Here is a 23,713-nt window from a genome sequence, read left to right as displayed (position 1 = left end):
ACTACTTACACCCACCCACGAAGCCCACCTGGTGCTTCCCGGGTAGACCCCACGCACCCTGTCGTAGGCATCCGACTGCGACCAGCCATCTCGGCAGGCCATACGTCGCCGTCCCACCAGCCCTCGTGTTCATACGCATTTTTATTTACGGCACTATTTGTAAGCTGCTCTTCCCACTTAAAACAAGAAAAATTAGCAGACATTAGTTGAGAATAAACGATCTGAATTAGATGTTTAAACCCAACGCAGACAAATTAATGTTGATAATTAGTCATTAGTACATTATATATATGTGTAATTAAAGTGAAAGAATGCTACTCTAATGACACAAATCGCATAACTTAACAACCAAACAAAGGAAGCGAGCCGGTGGAGTTACGACGTCGTTGAGGTCAGAAGCAACGCCGACAGCTCATCTTCCTGTAAAAGGACGTCTACTGCACCTGCGCAGCGTGGGACCAATTTACCACTTAGTCCATCGTACGTACCGGAAAAGGGCCATCGTTGTGAGGGTATTAGTGACTTTTCGTAAGCGCTAGAGTTACCGCGGTTGGGTTAAAGATCACGGGAACTCACCCAACCCGGCGGGTCCCGCCATCACCAGCCTGTCGTAGGGCGTCTACTTTGCCTTCGGTGCTCTCCTTCTCCCCCACTCCCTCAGAAGCCCCCTTCATCCCTCCCCCCTCCTCTCTTCTCTCCTTTCTCCACCAAACACAGGAAGCAAAGGAGGACGGAAGGCCATACGAAGAGACTCGCCGCGGTTTCCTCCCTTACCGGCGTCGCCATGGATCGTCCCTCCCTCGGCGGCGCTACTGCGGTACTCCTCCTCCTCCTCCTCCTCCTTGCCGCCGGCGTCGTCTCTGCCTCGTCGTCGTCGCCATCCTCCAAGGCATTGATAGAATCCGACGCCTCTGTGGCCACATTGGCCACCGCGTCCTCCGGCGGGCAGATCAACTCCAACTCGGTGCTCGTCGCCCTCCTCGACTCGCACTACACGGAGCTGGCGGAGCTGGTGGAGAAGGCCCTGCTGCTCCCCTCCCTGGAGGCCGCCGTTGGCCGGCACAACCTCACCATCTTTGCCCCCCGTAACGAGGCGCTGGAGCGCGACCTCGACCCCGAGTTCAAGCGCTTCCTCCTCGAGCCCCGCAACCTGCGCTCACTCCAGACGCTCCTTCTCTACCACGTCGTCCCGGCCCGGATCCCTTCTGATGCGTGGCCCCAGTCTCGCCACCCTACACTCGCCGGCGACCACCTCCACCTCTCCTCCTCCTCCAATGGATCGACCGCCGGAGGTGAGAAGAAGGTCGGCCACGCGGCTGTGTTGTACCCGGACGCGGTGGTGCGTCCGGACGGTGTGATCCACGGCATCGAGCGCCTGCTCGTGCCTCGATGCGTGCAGGAGGACTTCAACCGCCGGCGAAGCCTCGCGGCCATCTCCGCCGTGCTCCCCACCGGCGCGCCGGAGGTGGATCCCCGCACCCACCGCCTCAAGAAGCCGGCGCCGCCCGTCCCGCCCGGCGCCCCTCCCGTGCTCCCGATCTACGACGCCATGGCTCCCGGCCCGTCCCTGGCGCCCGCCCCCGCCCCCGGCCCGGGCCACGGCAAGCACTGGTTCGACGGGGAGAGCCAGGTGAAGGACTTCATCCAGACCCTGCTCCTCTACGGCGGCTACAACGAGTTTGCGGACATACTGGTGAACCTGACGTCCATGGCAACGGAAATGGGGCGGCTAGTGTCCGAGGGCTACGTGCTGACCGTCCTGGCGCCTAACGACGACGCCATGGCGCGACTGACGGCGGACCAGCTGAGCGAGCCGGGGGCGCCGGAGGCCATCATGTACTACCACCTGATCCCGGAATACCAGACGGAGGAGAGCATGTACAACGCGGTGCGGCGGTTCGGGAAGGTGCGCTATGACACGCTGCGGGTGCCACACAAGGTGATGGCGCGTGAGGCTGACGGCTCCGTCAAGTTCGGCGCCGCCGAGGGCTCCGCCTACCTATTCGACCCCGACATCTACACCGATGGCCGCATCTCCGTCCAGGGTATAGACGCCGTGCTCTTCCCTCCAGACGAGGAGGTGCCGCCGGCCTCACCCCTCTCTCCCGCCGCCCGCAAGGCCGAGATCGCCCAGGTCAAGGGGAAGGCCAAGCTCAAAGCCAAGCTCAGGAGAGGTAACAATTATTCCTCTTTTATTCTTTTTGTTCTCCAAAACATCAACTTTTTCTTGTGTCATTACTGTTATTATTACTATTACTACTACTATTACTGTTGATTAGAAGCTTAATTATTCTTCATATATATAAATATATATAATGTGGTAATTAGAGTTAGGCACTGTCGGTGGAGTTCACGCCTCCGTGATGGTGGACAACTTCATGTTTCTTACATATCTTCTCTTCTTCTTTATTGATTGATGTTAATACATATATGCATGCTATATTTATTTTAATGCGAATGGGTGGATTTGTGACCATAAAATGTTTTCTCTTTATTCTTTTGGGATCAAATTTGTGTTTGAAGTTGACCTCTTAACGTCTCTAAAGAAAATGACAACATGGCCTAACTGTGTTGGTAGGAACAATTGATTATTCATATACCTTGGTGTGCTATTACCATTGACATGATTCTGTGTTGATTGTATGCAGGGAAATTGTTAGAAGTTGGGTGCAGTTTGCTTGGGGTGTTGGGTCAACGCAATCGCTTTGCCACCTGCCAATAGAGAGACTGAGAGAGAGAAAGGGAAATCAGACAAAGACAAGATAAGAAACCAAATGTTACCACCTGCCCTCCTTTTTCTCTGGGTAAGAATAATGATGATGATGGTAGGAGGGGAGGGGATGAATTGAGTTGGTGTAATGTTGATACTAGTGTAAGAACATGTATAGGAAACCTTTTCTTTTCTTTTGTTGTATGTTGTTGTTGTTGTCAGTATCATCCATAATTTGTTTGGATACAAAGTCAATTTGCAATAATGTCTTCGAAGACTTTTCTGTGCTCTCTCTCTCTCTCTCTCTCTCTCTCTCTCTATATATATATATATATATATATATATATATATATATATAATGTATATTGTTCAAGGATGAGTGGTTATTGTGTGGATCATGGCTTACAGCATTAGCTTCTATCCTATTTCCATGACACTGATATATTTGTATGCATCTTTCTTCCTACTATCTTTGATTGATTGCTTTTGAGATAGAAACCTAAATGGAAGGTTAGCAAAGAAAGAGAACTTGTGGAAGAGGAGTTTACTGTATTATGTATCTATTGGTTTTGATCATAGCTATTATTAACATAGGCACATCATGGACTATAAATTTGGCTCTTTTGAGCGTGGCTGTTGTCTTGCTGTACTCTAAAATCAATGTTTCTAATTGGATCACTTCTGCAGACAGCATTTTAATTGTTTTCTATGTAGGTGAGGTGAAGTCAAACCAGCAGTCCTCCGATTAATCTCACATGAGATGTAATGGTTTTGATTAATATATGTTTGTGGAGATTTGATCCATATGTTTTTTTGACTTCGATTATGCGGAACCAATAAAAGATAAATGCTTTTTTCAATTAAAAATTATGTTACAACCAAGGTTCGTCGTACCGTACCGACGTTTCGATGCTGGCTCGGTACGGTACGATACGGCACGACGTACCAAGTCGTACGGCACGGCGTATCAAGCCGTACACCTGATTTCACCGATTTATCTTTCCGAAAATACCTGAAAGATAAAAAAAAGTTAGGATAGAGTTTTCAAGTTACAAATAAATATAGTAATAGTATAAGTTTAGCAAAATCAATGTAAATTAGGTAAAAATAACATAACATATCTTTTTCGAGCTTTGAGGTAGTCTTGTTCGAGGTTCGTATTTCAGCTCGTTATAGATTGAAATATCTACATAAAAATCAGTTGAATTGTTAGACTATTTTGTTACAATATAAACTCTAAAATTCAAATGAATTAAATAATCATATATCTAGATATACTTGATTGTTAATTCTACCACCAAAACGAACGACGGGCCTCGATCCGATACATATCAATATGATATGTTTGTGGACCTAATCATGAAATTGATCCCATGACATAGTGTATTGATACACCGTATGCCATTGATGCATCAATGTGGTGCTGATCGTAGATTGATCGTCATAAATCATATTTGTTAGAGGTAGCTCCTGAGTCATATATTTGAGAGAGAGTTTAAGAGAGTATAATGAAATAGGGGAGAGAAGATTAGTTTAAATAGGAGGAGAAATGGCTCCAACGGTCAAATTGACCGTTGGAGCACTGTAGCACTGCTACAGTGTGGTAACGGTCGATTTCGACCGTTATCGAGTGGTACCGGACAGTAACGATCGAAATCGACCACTACCGAATGGTACCGAGTGGTAACAGTCGAAATTTCGACCGTTACCGCCCGATATTACCCGTATCGTCCGATACGAGCTTTTTTTGGGTGTACCACCCGTACCGGACGGTATGGATTGGTATGGCAGACATTGGTTACAACATATATTTGTACGAGTTTTGTAAGAATTGAAATAACGATATATATATATATATATATATATATATATATATATATATATATATATATATATATATATATATATATCAGATTTGATCCACAGCCTAATAAGCTTAAATTTTATCAGTCAGTTTGATTTAAACTCAAACTCCATGATAACAAAGATGAGACAATCAACAAAAGCAAACAAGGAATTATCCTGAGAAACATATGATAAGAACATATTCTGTTCAGCACAAAAAACAACCATGCTTCAACATGTAGTTATTGAATCAAATCTCAAAAACAAATCTGTACATCAGGTGAATTTGTTCATATTTTTGCAATTTTAAGGGCACCAAAGCTCTCTAAAACTTGTAATGGGTTTCAAAACTACTGCAGGCTTATGAATAGAATACAACATAGAATAGAGACTCAGTTCCCAATTATCAGGTCCTAAGACAACTCTACAAGTAATAATTACAAAAAAAAAAGAATTTGAACCTCGGAACTAACCTCCTTAACCGAGCTTCAAAACCTCCCTAAAACCAATACTGAAATTAGTTTGCATTCATTTCTTGCTGAATCCAGTGTTTCCTTTATGCATCATAGCGATAAAATCATTCTAATCTATGCGTCCATCCTGCCAAAAAATAAAAAAGATTGAAAAGATGAGCAGATTGCATCTCCTAATATAGCTTTGGAAGTATGATGTAAAAAATATAAATACTTCATTATCTTGATCTACTTCTCTGATCATATCCTCCAGCTTCACATCTTTGACACCAAACTCTTCACAAGCCTGTTGCAATTCATCTTGAGTTATGTAACCACTCCCATCTTTGTCAAGGTATGAGAAGGCTGCAAATAAATGATCCTCCCTCTTTATCTTGTTCAGATGTAAAGTGGCAGCAATAAACTCGCCATAATCAATGGTCCCGCTGTTATCAACACCTGCCTAAAATTTTGCCATTTTGCAGCAAAGAGAGGAACAAGAAAAGAGATTAAAAAAAAAACATTAAGATAATGGATTCTTTCACCAAAATTTGAAAGAGAAACTATTAATTTTCTTGAGAAAAGGAAGTGACCGTCTAACCAATGTTTTATAGTTTGGTGGATGAATTTTTAAACATCACATAACAGAAAGGTGGTTGTATTATTCAAAGATGATATTAAATTTTTTTATGGGGGCATACTACTATAAGACATTTCAATTGTTAGATACACATTATCCAGCTCTCAGATGTTGTTTGAATACCTACTGCCTGCATAAGTGCATAAAATTTCTGACTCCTTGAGAGTAGCACCAACCCTTTCCAATCCAACCTTGAGTTCTCCAAATGTTATCTGCCCACTGTTGTCTGCATCTATCATCTTAAACATCTCCTTAAGGTCAGCAATTTCATCCTCAGAAAGGTGTTCAGCGATAACCTATAAAATAATATTTGGAGAAAATAAAAGGAATAGGAGGTTACAAGGTATACAATACTGTGTAGACCATAAAACATCCATGTCATTCCAATGGAAAGAAACAAAAAACCAGAAAGATCTACAAATTGAAGGCAGAAAACAAGAAAATGAGTAGACCCACAACAAAAAAGGAAAATGAAAAGACATGCTACAAGGGTCAATGGTATAGTAACTACACAAAAATAAAATTAAAGAGGAAATTGCATTAAAGGTTCTACAATCTGGATTCCTTCTAACTATAAAACCCCTGAACAAATAAGCCTGCATGAGTTATGAGTGGTCATTGTCTCCTATAAGAGAAGGTTGCAGATCTCAAGATCACCAATATGGGTTGTCAAATTTCCATAAGAGCATGATTACCACAGAGCTAACTTGTGGGTTAACCCCAAATTATTAGTCTTTGAAAATTATAGGAAGTAAAAATAAACTTGAATAGATGAAAAACATGAGTAAGAAAACAATATTGCAACATCAACTTTCTTTGCAATGATTGTAAACATGAGCGTAACAGTCACAGCCAACACTGATAAAAAAAAGAAAAAAAATCTAGTTCACAGCTTTGTTTGGTTGAACTTTCCAGAATCATTCATGGCATAGCATCCAAAGCAGTAGCATAACCCACCTTATTTCCAAAATTATTCGACTTCTGAAATTTACTCTGATAGCCATATTTTTTAGTTTGTTCATTGCAGAACTTGTTTCGGGCGATATAGAACTGCAGAATCCAGAGGCTTGTCAGGAGCCACTCCATCAATCTGAACCCAAGGATGACCTGGGAGGAAGCCAACAGTAACTTGAGAAAGCTCAGTTCACCATAGAACTCTACCATCATAATTCCCTCAGAAGCCATGAAATTCATGATAGGCAAATTACCTGACAAATCCGAGAGAGCTTCTGACTTCTGCATGTAATGGGATAGTGATGTTGAGATAATTTGACTATCTAAGTTACATCTAAAATTTTGTCTTATGAATGTGTTCTCATGATCCAATGTTATCTTGAAGTATGATTATGCAATAAAAAATCAATCACACTGATAAAAGTCATGATTTCAAGTAGTTTCTTACAACAGCGAAGACATCTAGATTAAAGTATAACTTACACAAAACATCAGGAGAAGTCAACCGCTTCTTGGGCTCCCTAACAAGTATTTTTCTTACAAGATCTTTGGCACTATCCGAGATGCTGGGCCATGGATCTGACTGAAAGTCAAGTTTGCCGTGTAAAACCTCTTCAAATATACCTTGCTCGGTTTCTGGGTGTGATGTAAATTACAGCACATGTTAGTTGAGAAGATCATAGATAAATAGTAACCTATGAAGCACTAAATCAGTTTATATGTACAAACATAAAAATAAATCTGGTGATGCATATCAATGAACTGTCTAAGCAAACTCTAAGCAGATACAAGCGAAGGACAAATTTCTCAACAGCCCAAAATGAAGGGACGCCACTAAGAAGAATATAAATGATCATTCCAGCACTCCAGACATCTGCCTCTGGACCATATCATTTTTTCAGGACTTCTGGTGTGACATAGTAAGGACTACCAACCACATCAGTGAATATTTCTCCTGATAAAGAGAATGTGCTGATTAATAAACCAGAAAAAAATTCATTTTTAAAAAATTAGTACACAACTGATGCAGCTATGAAACTATAGCAGACCAAGAATGTGATTTTCTTAAATGAATCTATATCATACTTTCTCTGAGACAAGCCATATGTAAGCATTTCACACAATCCAAGAGAACCAACTGTGTAGACATACAAAGATACTGTAAAACTGTGTGCATCAAGCTGAAATAAAGGCTCCAGCAATCAATCAGTGGAACTATCCGCCATGAGATAGAATGATGAAGTTGCAGCAATTCTACTGGATCACCATCATAGAAATGTTTCCTACAAAATGAAAGAGTTCAGTTATGATGCTGAAAGTTGCTTTCAGATCATATGCAACACAATACTTGTTCTCTGGAGTTAGTGCTCTTTGGATTAAAATGTTCTCTCGAGTGAGTCGCCAAACAAACTACCAGATGCTTCAAGAGCAAGAATATACACAAAAATGGATGCACCTTGTTCTTCCTATCTAAATTTAACAGCACCAAGTCTCAAAGAAGAAGAGTACCTGGTCAGAAGAAAATTGACAATCCAAAGTCAATAGTCTTAAGAGGAGCATCCTTCATTTGGTTGACAAAAAGAAAAATTTCAGGCTTGAGATCACAATGCATGACCCCCATTGAATGACGGAAGCACAATGTGATGCGGCAGAAGGAAGCGAGAGGAGGAGGGCATAACAATGTCAACCAGAGTCGCTACTCTCCTCTTCCAAAACCATTCGAAACCACGTTCGGGGATAGTTAAGCCTCTCTGCAATAACATAATTAATCCATATAATTAACTAATTAATTACCTCCTTAATTTTTGAATTATGGGAGGATAGAGTGGAATTAGAGGGCTAATTACATATTGTCCCCTATAATTAGTTATCGTTAGCATCCTAATCCCTTATACTTCTAAAAATTATATTGGGATCTTTATACTTGTAAAAGTAAAATATTTAATTCCGTTTCTCCTCGCGTCGTTGACTTTGCAGACGAAAATATCATAGGGTTTACTACTATAGTTAATTTGATCTTTTTGATGTGGCAAGTAAAACAAGCTCAATTTAGAACCCTCTCTTTTGTATGAACAATCTATAAGTGGGATTATTATCTTATGTCTTTTTTCATCTTTTATCATACAAATCCTTGCTATTTCAATGATGCCATTTGACCAAACAAAAAAAGAAAAAAAAAGAGTTCTACAAGATGGCATTAGCAAATGACATGTTACATGATGATCAAAGAGCTACTAATCAAAGAACAACACCGGTTAGACTAAGACTAGGATTTACTAGATACAATTCCCAACATGACTAGTTGATTGAAAGCTGCTTTTGTATCGCAGAGACTACTTATACCTACAAGTTAAGAAGCATATAGAAGAGTAAGTAGTAAACCATGATTGAACCAACTGTATCTTCATTGATAAGGAAAATAATCCATCAACACTCAGATGCAACATTATCCATATATGCCATCGATCCTTATAGAACGTCTCTTGAGGAAGTCAAATCTGGAATTCTAATAAGGAAATAAGTTGTTTATTTTAAACCTGCAAGCTTATTTATCCAACAAGGAACTTATATTTGGAAAATCTTTTGGATGAAAAAAACCTTATAAAATAAGGACTGAATCTCTGTAAAATACCAATGTATTTTTTAATGTTTCGTATGTGTGATAAGAATAAATAAAAATTCAGATTGGGAAGAATCAATGGACTTGTGCAGGCTAGGACTAATTAAATCACACAAGTCCTAGTCAGTGATTTGAGGGGTCTATGAAATTAACTCCAAACCTAACAAAACAAGCACACACACAAACACAAAGAGAGAGAGAGAGAGAGAGAGAGAGAGAGAGAGAGAGAGAGAGAGCATGGAGACAAAATTTAATTGAATCCCACATATCAGTGATTTGAGGGGTCCATGAAATTAACTTCAAACCTAACAAAAGAAAAGCCATGAGAGAGAGATAATACAAGGCATAACAGCATACCTCTCCTAACGCCCGGCTATGTTGAATTATTTGAGAACGAGCCATCACTAACCATAGACAAGCTACACTAGCATGGCCATCCAACTTATCCTTCTTTAACATCAATTTTATTGGTTGCGAGCTCAACGGATACACGTTACTTTCTGCCTCAACACCAATGACATGATTCATTCAATGTGCCTAATAAAATGCTCTTGCAAATCGAGGCCAAGCCATTGGTTAATGGTAGTAGCAGTAGTAGTGTGGAGTTTATAGGCATTGTCACCAAGTTGATACTCCAAAGCTTAAGGCTCTACTTCTTGCAAGAATAAATAAGCAATTTCCACCAAAAACTTTTATCATATTATCACGAACTTAACTGAAATTGCCTAAATCGTGAGGCACCATTGCGGCAAAGTCAGGGACTTCGCTGAAGTTGCCTAAGTCGTGAAGCACCCTTGCGCTAACTTTTCAGACTTAGCTGAGATTGCTTAAGTCATGAAGTGCTCTTGCGATATGCGTCCGTAAAAGGTCAGCCTATTTGCAACCTCACTCGGGTCCCGTAGGACCTGTAAAAAGAGCAATTTGATTAGTTCGAAAGCAAGCGACGAACAAGTCCTATCGTCTTGCAAAGAGGACAACTTTACAAGCAATTCAGCAAATATTTTGTGTGCAAGAAAGAAAAGAGAGGAAGGAGAAAACAAAGACTTTACAAGGCAAAACAAACAGTCGCAAGTCCACAAATGACTGCTCATCGAATGTCAGGCACAATGGCAAATTCCCGTCAACTTAACGTGCGAACTTGTGTAAACCGATCAACGCCCAACACCCGATGAGCAATCATTTATGGACTTGCAACTGTTCGTTTTGTCTTCTAAAGTATTTGTTTTCTCCTTTCTCTTTTTTCTCTCTTGTACACAAAGTGTTTGCTGAATTGCTTGTAAAGCTACTCTCTTCGCGAGACGTCGAGACTTATCCACCACTCGCTTTCAAACTAATCAATTTGCTCTTTTTACAGGTCCTACGGGACCTAAGTGAGGTTGCAAATAGGCTAACCCTTTACGGACGCATATCGCAAGAGCGCTTCATGACTTAGGTAATCCTAACTAAGTCTGAGAAATTGGCGCATGAGTGCTTCACGACTTAGGCAACTTTAGCTAATTCCGTGACTTTATCGCAATGATGCCTCACGACTTAGGCAATTTCAACTAAGCTCATGATATTGAGTCCGAGAAGTTGGCACAATGGTGCTTCACGACTTAGACAACTCCAACTAAGTCTATGACTTTGCTGCAAGGATGCCTCATGACTTGAGCAATTTCAGTTAAGTCCGTGACAATATACTCTCGATTGTATTCTACTTAGTATTATTTGGACATGAGAACTCTACAAAAGAAGAACACAAATAAATGTTAAATACCACAACTATTTATAATACTGCCATTAGAACCACTATAAATTTTTTTAAGATGGTAAATATGCCAAATATTGAGAAGACAAAGACGATACTTGATGTGTACGAAAATTTGTTGAAACAGCAGAACCAAATTGAAAATGGAATGGCAAAGCCTTATCCTTGAAACTGCAGCTGATCTTTTGCCTGGAAGGAGGCTTCTTTATTCAAAACAACATAAAGAACATACGAAGGTACTAATAGATACGCATGGTTCTAACTTTTTATTGATCTTATCTATACCTTAATTCTTCTCTTAGAATCTTTAAAATTGTATTTTATGCTTTTGATCTTGATCTTAGTTTATCTAAATAGTAAGTTTCTAATGCTTGTCCCCATAAATCCAGTTTAGAAGTATTCATAACTAAACCTTCATTAATCAAGATAATACCCATGTGATTAAGTCACCATAATACATCTCCCAAAAAAAATTTGCTATATGTCTTCAGTAATTTCTTGTTTTCATTGAATAAGGAACTCACCGATCCATCTTATGTGTAACTTACATTTGATCTTAAATGTATTTAGCTTAAATTCTTAACTTTCACTAATCAAAATAATATCTACAGCAAAAATTATTTGATGCTCGTCCCAACAAATCCGACGTAGAATTAGTCTTAACTATTTTTCATTTAATCAAAATAATATTTATGAGCCTTAAGTCAACATAATACATATTTCATAATGTCATCATTAGTCTCTCATTCTCACATGATGCCTTCATTAATCTCTCATTTTCACATAAATATAAATGGTACACACAAAAAAAATAACTTGACTACACCTTATATTTGATATAATTAACCCTAGGCTTTGGAGAAAAAAGTCTTTGATGAAAAAACATTAATTATATATTTTAAGTTTAATATTTTTTTAACATGGCCATTAAGTCACCATAATCCATCTCCATGAAAAGTTGCATTATCTTCTAAAATCTCTGCTTTTCATTGAATAACAAACTTATTATTCCATCATAACTATACCTTATATTCATTCTTAATTCTATTTAGCTTAAAATATAACTTTCATTAATCAAAATAACAACTATGACCACTAAACCTACATAATTCATGTCTAAATATGTTCAAGATATTCCATTAATCTCTCATAAGACCTTGATAGATGTAGCTTGACAAAAATTCATCACCTCACATTTTTTATTGAATAAATCTAACAATCAAATTTTAATTTAAAAATAATATTTATGGCCCATGCAGGTCTCGAACCTGCGACCTTCGCGTTATTAGCACGACACTCTAATCAACTGAGCTAATAGGCCAATTATAATTATTTTGATCTCAAAACTCATTAGAAGCAAGACACCATGAACTTTCCCTTTCATTTATTAACATGGAGGCCACTGAAAAAAACTTAAAGAAAACACAATGTCACGACTAAATAACTCATTGCATGGGTGATTATGGGAAGACATAAGTCAAAGAGAAACAAATCTCCAAAATGCACCATGCATGTTAAACTGCTGCTACTGCAGTCTTTCTAGCAAGGATAGTCTCAGATTTGGTTGATAATTTTAGCAAATCTTATTATGGATAGAGGAAGGGAAAGAGGGAGGGAAGCTAAGCAAAAAGCTTTCTAAAGCTACAACTAAGGATATCAGAGTCAGATAGGCACACATATGGTTGCCTGGTGATTTAAGAATCACAGAAACACATAATGTAGCAAGCAACAACATCACCTATTCAGGCTCCTGCATTAACAGGTGAGTTGAAAACTGTTTGCTGGTGGACTCAAATCCCCAACTACCATCATTACCTGATCAGTTATGCAAACTAACACAACTTCAAGTGTCATAGGCTGGCATAGAAACTGTACATAACTTGCACAACCTTGCAGTGAGAACAGAAAGCCTACGGAACACAAAATTTTGATTTATCGGCTGACCTAATAGGATTGTTTTTGTTTGCTGATAATCTGGTCCAGTAATTGGCTCTTACCTATATACAATTAACTGTTTTTAACTATAACATCATGTACAATGTTGAGGTCCAGAGCACAGAAATGATGTGCTTCATCTAAGAGAGAAAGAAGAATTCAACCATCAAGGAGAGATGTCATGGGTAAAACACATACCCCCTTATAGTATATCAGATTTACATACCAAACCTTTGATTTTAATTGATGCCACATAGTACACGACAATGAAACTTTATGCAAACAAGCATTGTAAATAAAAACAGAATGTGGCACAGCCACACTGATTCAGGACTCTTGGACTAGTCCATGCAAACAAGGCATTGTAAAAGCACACTCCACTTGTTCATAAAGTTGCTAATTACCCTCGTATTTTCAAGACATGATGACACCACTGTAGACAGTTTGTATCATGTGCATTCAAGCTTCCAAGAATAACATTGTAATTTAAGTATTCATTAGATTTCACAGCTAAGTTTCAAGTTATATAAGAACAGTTGTCTTTTGTAGATCACTTTGTAAATGTGGCAGTTGAGAAAAAATCAATACATTAAACTCATGTAGCCATGTTCGGCTAATATGGCAAATTATGTGGACAAAGCATCAAATTCAATGCATTGAAATAAAAATAAAAATTCAAAGACCTTTCTCAAGAAGCTTTGTAAGTTATACATGGGTAAAGCAAACCTAACTAAATCCATCAACTGGAACAAGATATCACACGAAACATAATGCAATGGTGGATCACTTTGGTTTTGTATAACAAGACAAAGATAAGATAAAGCATCAAATTACCTTTATTTGTGAATCATGCAAGCACAAATAAAATGAATTAGGTGTGGTTTTCATTATTTATGAGGTATCACAGACAGCTCAGATCTTCCATTAGAGGCTGATGGAAGATTAATATCTGATCTTAGAGTAACTTGTTTAAAAATACTGTCTAGGAGATAAAAACTTTTCATTATACATATGCATCTAGACAACAAAACTTGGAGTAAAGAGTCCCTCGTGTTTGAACATGAAGGCCCATAAGCACCAATGAAACAAATGGGATACCTTAGTCCGATATCACTATGCTTATCATACCCATGGTTGATGAAGTATTAAACCTGGGAATATAAATATAGGTCTCTCAGTGTGTTAAGTGTAAGCACAAGCAAAGAGTGGAAGTAGATAAAAGGAAGAGAAAGTAAAAGAATACAGAGCATATTAAAATGATAAAAGAAGGTAAAAGTGATGTATTCCATCGGTGCTATAAAAACTCATTCCTTTGAGTATAAATACTGTCTTTTCGTTTTAGTATTCTCAATCCATATCTCTCTTTCAATTAATTTCCATAATTCATCCACCACATTACTTCCAATAACAGCAGAAAACCATGTCATAATCTTTTGTTTAATACAAGAATATAAAGAATGAGAATGGTGGAAAAGGTAAAAAAGAGAGGAAGATAACATAAGGAGGGAGAACTGATAACTTACAGTGCAAAAATATTACTTAAATTGTTGAGATATTCTGGTTATCCCATCTACAGAGTTGTGTATGTGCCTACAATCATCCCCACTGGCTGTCATGGACCATTAGATCTCCAGGCTAACCAGTAACCAGAAAATGGATTTAATAAGAATGTACATAACCCTATACCAGTTTGATCCGGTGTGGAATGAACTTAAAATCTGATGATCAAGTCAATTCCATGATTATCAGTTCATAACCTAGCCAATTTCCATTTTGGGTTGGATGGAATAAATCTACTAATTATTTTATTCGAGTTAGTCAACTATAAGCAAATTCTTATTGCTTCTAGTTCCATATTCAATTTTTTTTGTTTTCTTCTCAATGAATCATCTTCCTCTCCCATTCTTTCTTCTTCACATTCCTCCAGCAAAGCCTATGATGTGATTGAGACCACTCAACTTGATATCAGTCGAACGACGTTGATTTTCTATGTCTAAAATCAATTATCGTCATCAATGTCACTGAACTGACCATGCCACAATCATATAAATGAAGTGCCAGATCTTATGCCGAGAAATGACGCAATTTAATCTCGACTTAGAGATTAACCAGCAATACTCGATACACCAGAAATTGATTAACTCATGGGACTACATCCGAATCTCTTGCATGTCACATATTTCTGACTCAATCGAAACATCAGCTATAACAAGACAGGAAAATATAATAGAAATTCAAGAATGAAACATTAGCATAGATATCATAAGCAGAATAGAGCTAAAGAAAAGACAACAGAGCAACCCCCAATCTAAATTGTACAGACAATAGAGCTAAAGAAAAGAGAGAATGAAAGAAGAGACGCGTGTTACCTTCCGAATCCCCACACAATCCCCTAGGGTTCTTATCGCCGATCTAGGTTTAGGGTTTTATTAGATCGCCGAAGTAGCGAAGGGAAAAGGAGAGCTCCTTCCCGCTCCCGCTCCCGCTCCCGCGGCGTGTTCTGCTTGCCTCGAGCGGCATCCACCAAGTGATACGTGGTTTATGTACCCGGGGACCCGAGACGAATTCGATTGAGCACCGGAGGATCCGAATCCAACGACTGTGATAACGGGTCGGATGTCGAGCGTACGCGTTGCGGGTGTACGGATCGTGGCCCCTCTTCGACCCGATATTTAAGGGATCCAGTAATGGGCACTTTACTGATCCAACGTCGGAAAATTACAACATAGAACTCTGTTTATTATATTCAGTTTAAATTGTCTAAACAAAACCTAAGCTTTTCAGTCTTGAGCCTATTTAGTTTTAGATCCCTAGTTTCTAATGTAAGTGCTTAATATTAGTATTATAGCTTAACTTTCATCAACTAAAATAACATCTATGACTTGTGAGTTTTCATTCTTCATTTGCTTCATCCCTTCACCATTAAAGCTTATGAATATGTTGGGTCTTTTCTTAAGGATTTATGGTTTTAGAGATTTCATTTAGGATTTCTGATCATTCGATCAAGACGCTTGCTTATCAATGAATTTATAATATGGCTGCTAGGCCTATGTTCTACAATGTCAAAGCAAGCAATCCAAATACACAGTACCAAGTTGGGAGCAGAAACCAGACAATTAAGCCACATCCCTCACCAGTATCAGTTGGAAGCTGCAGCCCTGTCAAGTGTCACAACTCACCTGCCCTTGGGACTTTACTGAGTCAAAAGGAGGAACTGTGTGTGTCGACCTAAAATCTATCTTCGCCCTCTCTGTCATGATGGCTCTCACTCAGTGGAGGTATACAAATGGAGCCATCATTTCTCCCAATTAGGTCTCCTTGTCGTCCTCAGCCCAACTAAGAGGCACGCAGCTCTTCTCCAGGCTTTAGATGACCGCACGGCCACAAGTCCACCGGAAGTAGTGGCGGTCATCTCTTTATGGATTGTGCCATGGCATTGTTCGGTTGATCACAAATGTAGATATTCTTTTGATTAGAATCATATATTAAGTCTAAAGAAGGTTATCCTATTTGGACATGTTAAGGATATGGATCTTTAATTTTTGTTTCTTTTAACAAACTGGAGAAAGGATTATTCTTTTAGGTGTTTGGCTAACAGTTTGGATGGAAATCAAGAACAACACATTTTTGCATGTTCATACACACTTTGTTCCATCTTGAGTGTAAATTGGGTCTGAAATGTTCCACTTCTAAAAGCTCATGACTGGCACAAAACAAGCTCAAAGTGCATGCTGAATAGACCATCTAATTCAAAGTATTTAGATGCAGGAAATACTTCGTAGAACTCCATTAAAAATTCATGCTTGATGTTGAAGCTTCCGTAAAAATTTTTATAAAAGGCCGTAGTAACTTTGCATTAATTAAAAATGATGACATCCAATTATGAACAGTCAAGTTCTTTTGCATAATTGTTGCAACAGGCAGGTCAAAGCCATGCATTTGATAGTTGGCTTTATCCTATTAAAGAATTCAGCCATGAGGACAGAGATATAGAACTACTGGCAACTTGGAACCCTAAGCCAAGGCTCACACTGTTCTGTGTGTCCCATGGAAGAAAGCATCTCAATTTGTAGAACTTCAATTCCCTTATTCCTCTTGATCTTGGCCTCGGAGTGGCTCACAGATCCATTGTCATTTGCTGGTGTATTGTGTCACATCTATGGGGTGCTGAGATCACTGACCATACCTATGCCATTAAGACCATGGACAAGTCAGAGATTTCAGACAAACCATTAGGCACACACATACAATCTTGTTCTGTTTGGTTCTCTGGACAATTGCCTTTTCTATTGTTGTGTATAAACTATGTTTCTCCTTGTTTAACCTGGATTCATTATGTGAAACAAATACATGTAGTGAAATTAGGAAAAAAAAAAAAGATCTACACTGTTATATCTTATCAAAGTTGAGCTACAATTACAGATTTCTGAGCTCAATGTTACATAACAGAACAAGTTGGAAGAGAATGATCGAAGTTAGACAAAGATAATGCAGTAGATTTGCACTATATTAATGTTGCTAAGCTCAATGTTCCACAGCAAATCTAATTGGAGGTGCTCCTTCTTGTAGAATACTTTGAATTGATTAAATATACTTTGCTGCCTAACAGATGCCCATTGATCATATGTTATGATTATAGTCTTCCAGATTCAAATAGCATCAAATCAGCTAATTTTTTTTAGTTAAATAAATATTTTTATCATGAAGGAGCTAAGATTTCTCTGTTTTCTCATGGTCAAAAGGAAAAATATGATATCAAGTGCATACAAGAATTATGTCTCCCTCAAAAGAAGTACATATAGCACAGATAAAACTGCTGGCCAAAAACATAATTTTAACTAACGAGGAGAATTGCAAATAATGATATGACGATAAAAATCTAGCTAAAAGTATGAGGACTTGTTAATTCCACTTCAAAATAAGGATACGGATCTTTTATTCACCTCCTCGGAACCTGTTTTGATGCAAAAAATTAAATTAAATTTCTAAAAATTGTAACTTTGGCCCATGCAGGTCTCGAACCTGCGACCTTCGCGTTATTAGCACGACGCTCTAACCAACTGAGCTAATAGGCCAACTGTGATTGTTTTGCTCTAAAAAAACATTAGAAGCAAGAAACCATCAAACTGACAGATTCCATGGGTCACAGATAAATAAATCTCCAAAATGCACTATGCACGTTAAACTGCTGCTACTGCAGTCTTTCTACAGCAAGGATAATCTCAGATTTGGTTCCTAATTTTAGCAAGTCTCATTATGCATAGGGGAAGGGAAAGAGGGAGGGAAGCTATCCAAAAAAGCTTTCTAAAGCTAAAACTAAGGATATCAGAGTCAGATAGGCAAACACATGGCTGCCTGGTGATTTAAGAATCACAGAAACACATAATGTAGCAAGCAACTATTCAGGCTTCTGCCTTAACAGGTAAGTTGAAAACTGTTTGCTGGTGAACTTAAAACCCCAACTGCCATCATTACCTGATCAATTATGTAAACTTGCCAGCTTCAAGTGTCAATAGGCTGGCGTAGAAACTGCACAACCTTGCAGCGAGGACAGAAAGCCTACAGAACTCAAAATTTTAATTTATCGGGTGACCTAATAAGATTGTTTTTGTTTACTAATAATCTGGTCCAGTAATTGGTTCTTAACTGTATACAATTCAACTATTTTTTAACTATAACATCATATACAACGTTGAGGTCTAGTGCCTAGAAATGATGTGCTTGCTGTAAGAGAGAGCAGAATTCAACCATCAAGGAGACATGTCATGGGTAAAAGCATGCCCCATTTTACAAGTATATCAGATTTACATACCTAACCTTAGATTAATTGATGCAACATAGTACACGACAATGAAACTTTACACAAACAAGCATTGTAAAAAACACAGAATGCAAACAAGGCATTGCAAAAGCACACTCTACTTGTTCAAAAAGTTGCTAATTTCCCTTACATTATCAAGACCTGATGACACCACTGCAGACAGTTTGTATGACGTGCATTCAAGCTTCCAAGAATGACATTGTACTTTAAGTATTCATTTGATTTCACAGCTAAGTTTCAAGTTATATAAGAACAGTGGTCTTTTGTAGATCACTTTGTCAATGTGGCAGTTGAGAAAAATCAATAAAAATTAGGTAGATCACATTAAACTCATGTAGCCATGTTCGACTAATATGGCAAATTATGTGGACGAAGTATCACACGCAAAGTATTCAAAGAAAAAAAAAAATTCAAAGACCTTTTCTCAAGAACTTTTGTAAGTAAAAATAAAAATTCTTTCTTCGTCACTTTCCTCCAGCAAAGCCTATGATGTGATCGAGACCACTCAACTTGATATCAGTTAAATGACGGCTATTCTCCATGTCTAAAATCAATTATCTTCATTAATGTCACTGAACTTACCACACCACAATCATATAAATGAAGTGCCACATCTTATGCCGAGAAATGTATAAATTTAGTCTCGACTTGCAGATTAATCAGCGATACTTGATACACCAGAACTTGATTAACTCGTGGTTATACATCCAAATCTCTTGCATGTCATATATTTCTGATTCGATCGAAACATCAGATATAACAAGACAGGAAAATTTAATAGAAATTCAACAATGAAACATCAGCACAGATATCGAAAGCAGAATCCCTAGGCAACAATATCAGAACAAGAAACAGGCAAACTGAGCGGCACCACGAACGAAAGTAAAGCGTCTGGCGCAAGAAACGGGCAGCCCCAAATCTAAATTGTACAGACTATAGTGCTAAAGAAAACAGAGCATGAAAGAAGAGAAACGTTACCTCCCGGACCCCGACACGATCCCCTAGGGTTCTTTGCGCCGATCTGGGAGTAGGGTTTTGCTAGATCGCAGAAGCAGCGAAGGAAAGCAGAGCTCGTTCCCTTTCCCGCTCTCGCTCCCGCTCCCGTTCCCGCCTCGTCTTTCTGCTCGTCGCCACCAAGTGAAACGTGGCTTATGTACTCGGATCCGAGCCGAAATCGACTGAGAACCGTAAGATGCGAGTGCGGATCCGAATCCAACGTTTGTGATAACGGGTCGGATGTCGAGCGCACATGTTGCGGGTGTGTGGACTGCGGCCCCTCTCTGGATCCGATATTTAACGGATCCAGTCGTGGGCACGTTACTGAATCCAATTAAGCCACATCCCTCACCAGTGTCACTTGGATGCTGCAGCCACGCGAGTGTCACAACTCACTTGCCCTTTGGACTTTACGGAGTCAAAGAGGAGGAACTGTGTGTGTTGTGGAGGTGTTCCTCGAACCTTCTGCCTCTGTCATCATGTCTCTCACTCAGAGGAGGTAATCCAACTGGAGCCATCATTGCTCCCATTAGGTCTGCTTGTCCTCCTCACCCCGACTGACAGGCTCTCAGCTCTGCTCCAAGCTTTAGATGACAACATGGCCACAAGTCCACCGAAAGTAGTGGTGATCATCTCTTTATGGATTGTGCTATGGCGTTGTTCGATTGCTCACAAATGCAGGTGCTGTTCCTATGAGAAGGTGATATCCACATCCAATAAATGCAGGCCAGGGATTACCAGGAATCAACCTGCAACGCAAGAGACTTCTTTTCTTGAACTGATGAACAGAATAAGAATGGATGACTTGTTCCGCAACCAAATTGTCCTTATTAATATGATATTCCTTAATAAGAAAAGAGCATAAAGGAGTGGAGATGGAACATTCTTTTGATTATAATTATATATTAAGCCTAAAGAAGGTTAAACTGGAGAAAGGATTATTCTTTTAGGTGTTTGGCTAATAGTTTGGATGGAAATCAAGAGCAGCAGATTTTTTACTTGTTCATACTCACTTGGTTTCATCTTGAGTGTAAATTGGATCTAAAATGTTGCACTTCACTTCTAAAAGCTCATGATTGGCACAGAACAAGCTCTACTAAGTGCATGCTGAATTGACTATCTAATTCAAAGTTTTTCCAATCTCCTGTTTTAGATGCAAGAAATGCTTCTTCATTAAAAATTCATGCTTGATGATGAAGCTTTTATAAAAGGCTGTAGCAACTATGCATTTATTACAAATGATGACTCATCCACTTACCAAGTTTATGAACAGTCAAGTTCTTTTGATAGGTCAAAGCCATGCATTTGATAGCTGGCTTTATCTTATTAATGAATTCAGACATGAGGACAGAGATATAGAACTACTGGCAACTTGGGACCCCAGTCCAAGGCTAACACTGTTCTGTGTGTCTCCCATGGAGGAAGGCATCTCAATTTGTCCAACTTCAATTCCCTTGTTGCTCCTTTCCATGTTCTTCACATTCTGAATCTTGTGGGCCAAGGGTTGTGTTCTCTTGTGGGGGTCATGGCTGCTGCCCTCACCACTTGCTTCTGCCTTGAGGCTGCTTCAAGTGGGTCTCTCATTGCCTCTCTGTTTGTATCTTTGGACTGCCCACTTGCCCTCTGTTTTAGTGGCTGTCCTTCACCTTTGTTCTGTCCTTTGGTTCTTGGAAAACAGAAATTTCATTTATCTTAAATCTAATTTTTTGTATTTATCATCTTCTTCAATATATCCCTGCAAAAGTAAAGAAATTAAAGAACTCGAAAAATAGAGTTTAAGCATTACAGGTGATGAGATCGACCTTGACACCATAATAAGATTACTTTTTTGTGAACTAATCGATCGAGTCACAGAAATAGTCTCTTTGCTTTCGGATTAAAATTGTATATATAAATATTCTCAAATATCAATTGAAGTTGTGATTATGGATGCTCTGGAGACTCTGCATTATTGAAAGTGCAATTAGATGATCTTATCTGTTCCTATTCTAACACAATGTTTACTGTTTTATTACTCATAAAAAAAGTTGGATGCCAGTTGACTTACTGGATGATCACATCATAGTGCTAAAGATTTTGACAGTTGTTCTAGCATTCTCTAGTTGAGTTGTCCTCACAACTAGGTAGCATGGAAAGTATAGTTTGTGCTTTGATGATTCATGGATATCTCATCATGTTGCTGAAGATTTGGACCAAGAAAAATAGTCAAAAGGTTTCTTTTTTGATAACTTGGCACATCATTGTCACTAACAATAGGAAACTGCCACCCCACTCAAAATAAGTGACTAAATCAGGAGATAAGACTAAGTAGTGATATCTGCAATTGGGAGACCTTTCTCTGGTCCTCTTGATCTTGGCCTTGGAGTGGCTCACAGATCCTTTGCCAATTGTTGGTGTGTTGTTTCACATCTGTGGGGGGCTGAGATCACTGGCCAAACCTATGCCATCAAGACCTTGGTCAACTCAGACATTTCACACAAAGCATCAGACACACACACACAATCTTGTTGTTTGGTTCTCTGGACAATTGCCTTTCCTTTTGTTGTTGTATGGATTATGTTTCTCCTTGTTTAACTTGAATTAGGGAAATTAGGCAAAGAAAATGTTCTATAATGATATATCTCAGCCAAGTTGAGCTACTACTGCTGATTTCTGAGATCAATGTTGCATCACAAAACAAGTTTTAAGTGTTGTTATTTGTAGAATGAATGAAGTTAGACAAGCAGTAGATTTGTGCTATATTATTGTTGCCAAGCTCAATGTTCCACAGCAAAACTAATTGGAAGTTTTGTTACCGGTCATTATTACACTGAGACCGTTGATTGATTGATGAGTCGGTTTGGCTTGGTTCAACGTCGAAAGTGCGGGTCCTTCCCGGAGAGTTAACGGAGAGAACTATTGTGGAGAGTTGGCGTATGACAGAGAATTACTATGGAGAGCTAGCCTGAGGCATGAGCATAGAGAGCTTCCTGTCCGTGGAGTGAGCGAACTGATATGGGAAGACTGACTACTTTTCCTACAGGGGAGTCATCTCGCAACGCCTCCTCATATGCGCAAGTGATCCTGCACGATACGTCAACGCCAAGGGGAGGTCCCGACATGACCTCTCCGACAATTAAGTTAGAGGCATGAGAAAGAAGTGAGTTAGTTATATTTAGGAGAGTGTGGTGTTCACTCGTTTGCCCCTGTTTGGCATGGGACCTAGTTTTTATACCTAGGCTCCTGGCGGCGAGGATAGGGATTGATAACCGTCCCTCGTACCCTGCTCGTTAGGTGCTATTATTGGAGGTGACTTATTGGCTTGCTATCACGTCATCCCAAAGTCAGCGTCAACATTGGGTCATTGGGATGGCATTTCCTGTTCGATTTTTTTGCTGCTTTGAGTCAGATAGGGAGTGGTCTCTCTTTCAATAATTTGAAAGAGGGTTGTGGGGGAGGCGAACTATGTCACCGACCATTAATACGAGGGAGTGGCCTTTTCTTCAGTCGTGGTGTCAGCGATGAGTAATTCTTGCATAGTCTCTTTGGGAAGTCGAAGTAGGCAGGGATCATGGGCCGATCTCCTGTTAGTCGGCTATAGGGAGTTAGTGAGAGCTTCCATACTTTTGCTTAGGTGGCGGGATGAGTTAGTGGGGTTGGTACTTTTCTAAATACATTGAGTTGATTAAATATACTTTGTTGCACAGCAAACACCGACTTATAGTCTTCCAAATTCAAACAGCATCAAATCAACTGATATTGTCATATTAAATAAATGTTTTTATGGAACAAAGATTTCTCTTTTCTCTCATGATTATAAGAAAAAAAAAATCTGATGTCAAGTGCATACAATAATTTTATCTCTCCCAAAAAAGTACATGTAGCAGACATAAAACTGCAGACCAAATGCATAATTTTGAGCAACGAGGAGAACTGCAAATAATGATCTGACAGTAAAAATCCTGATAAAAGGTCCAATTGAGAGGACTTGTTGATTTCATTTCAAAATCAGGT

The 23,713-nt window shown here is 39.2% G+C and overlaps 1 protein-coding gene, 2 non-coding genes and 1 pseudogene across 3 annotated transcripts; 1 reads left to right on the top strand and 3 right to left on the bottom strand.

Annotated features, from left to right (window-relative positions):
* Positions 1-636: 636 nt before the first annotated feature.
* On the top strand, positions 637-2,987 carry LOC135638943 (fasciclin-like arabinogalactan protein 16). Its single transcript, XM_065152551.1, has 2 exons — positions 637-2,174; positions 2,649-2,987. The coding sequence occupies exons 1-2, from the start codon at positions 785-787 to the stop codon at positions 2,720-2,722; spliced, it is 1,464 nt and encodes a 487-aa protein (XP_065008623.1). The 5' UTR covers positions 637-784; the 3' UTR covers positions 2,723-2,987.
* Positions 2,988-4,771: 1,784 nt separating this feature from the next.
* LOC135638549 (calcium-dependent protein kinase 10-like) lies at positions 4,772-15,407 on the bottom strand (annotated as a pseudogene).
* TRNAI-AAU (transfer RNA isoleucine (anticodon AAU)) lies at positions 12,216-12,289 on the bottom strand. Its single transcript has one exon. It is a non-coding gene; the product is annotated as a tRNA-Ile (tRNA).
* Positions 15,408-17,904: 2,497 nt separating the features above from the next.
* On the bottom strand, positions 17,905-17,978 carry TRNAI-AAU (transfer RNA isoleucine (anticodon AAU)). The gene has a single exon. It is a non-coding gene; the product is annotated as a tRNA-Ile (tRNA).
* Between the last annotated feature and the right edge of the window lie 5,735 nt (positions 17,979-23,713).

This window comes from Musa acuminata, chromosome BXJ3-5 (genome assembly GCF_036884655.1).
Source record: "Musa acuminata AAA Group cultivar baxijiao chromosome BXJ3-5, Cavendish_Baxijiao_AAA, whole genome shotgun sequence".
NCBI classification, from domain to species: Eukaryota; Viridiplantae; Streptophyta; class Magnoliopsida; order Zingiberales; family Musaceae; genus Musa; species Musa acuminata.
The sequence above is the reverse complement of the archived record's forward strand: the minus strand, read 5'-3'. Positions and strand labels throughout refer to the sequence as shown.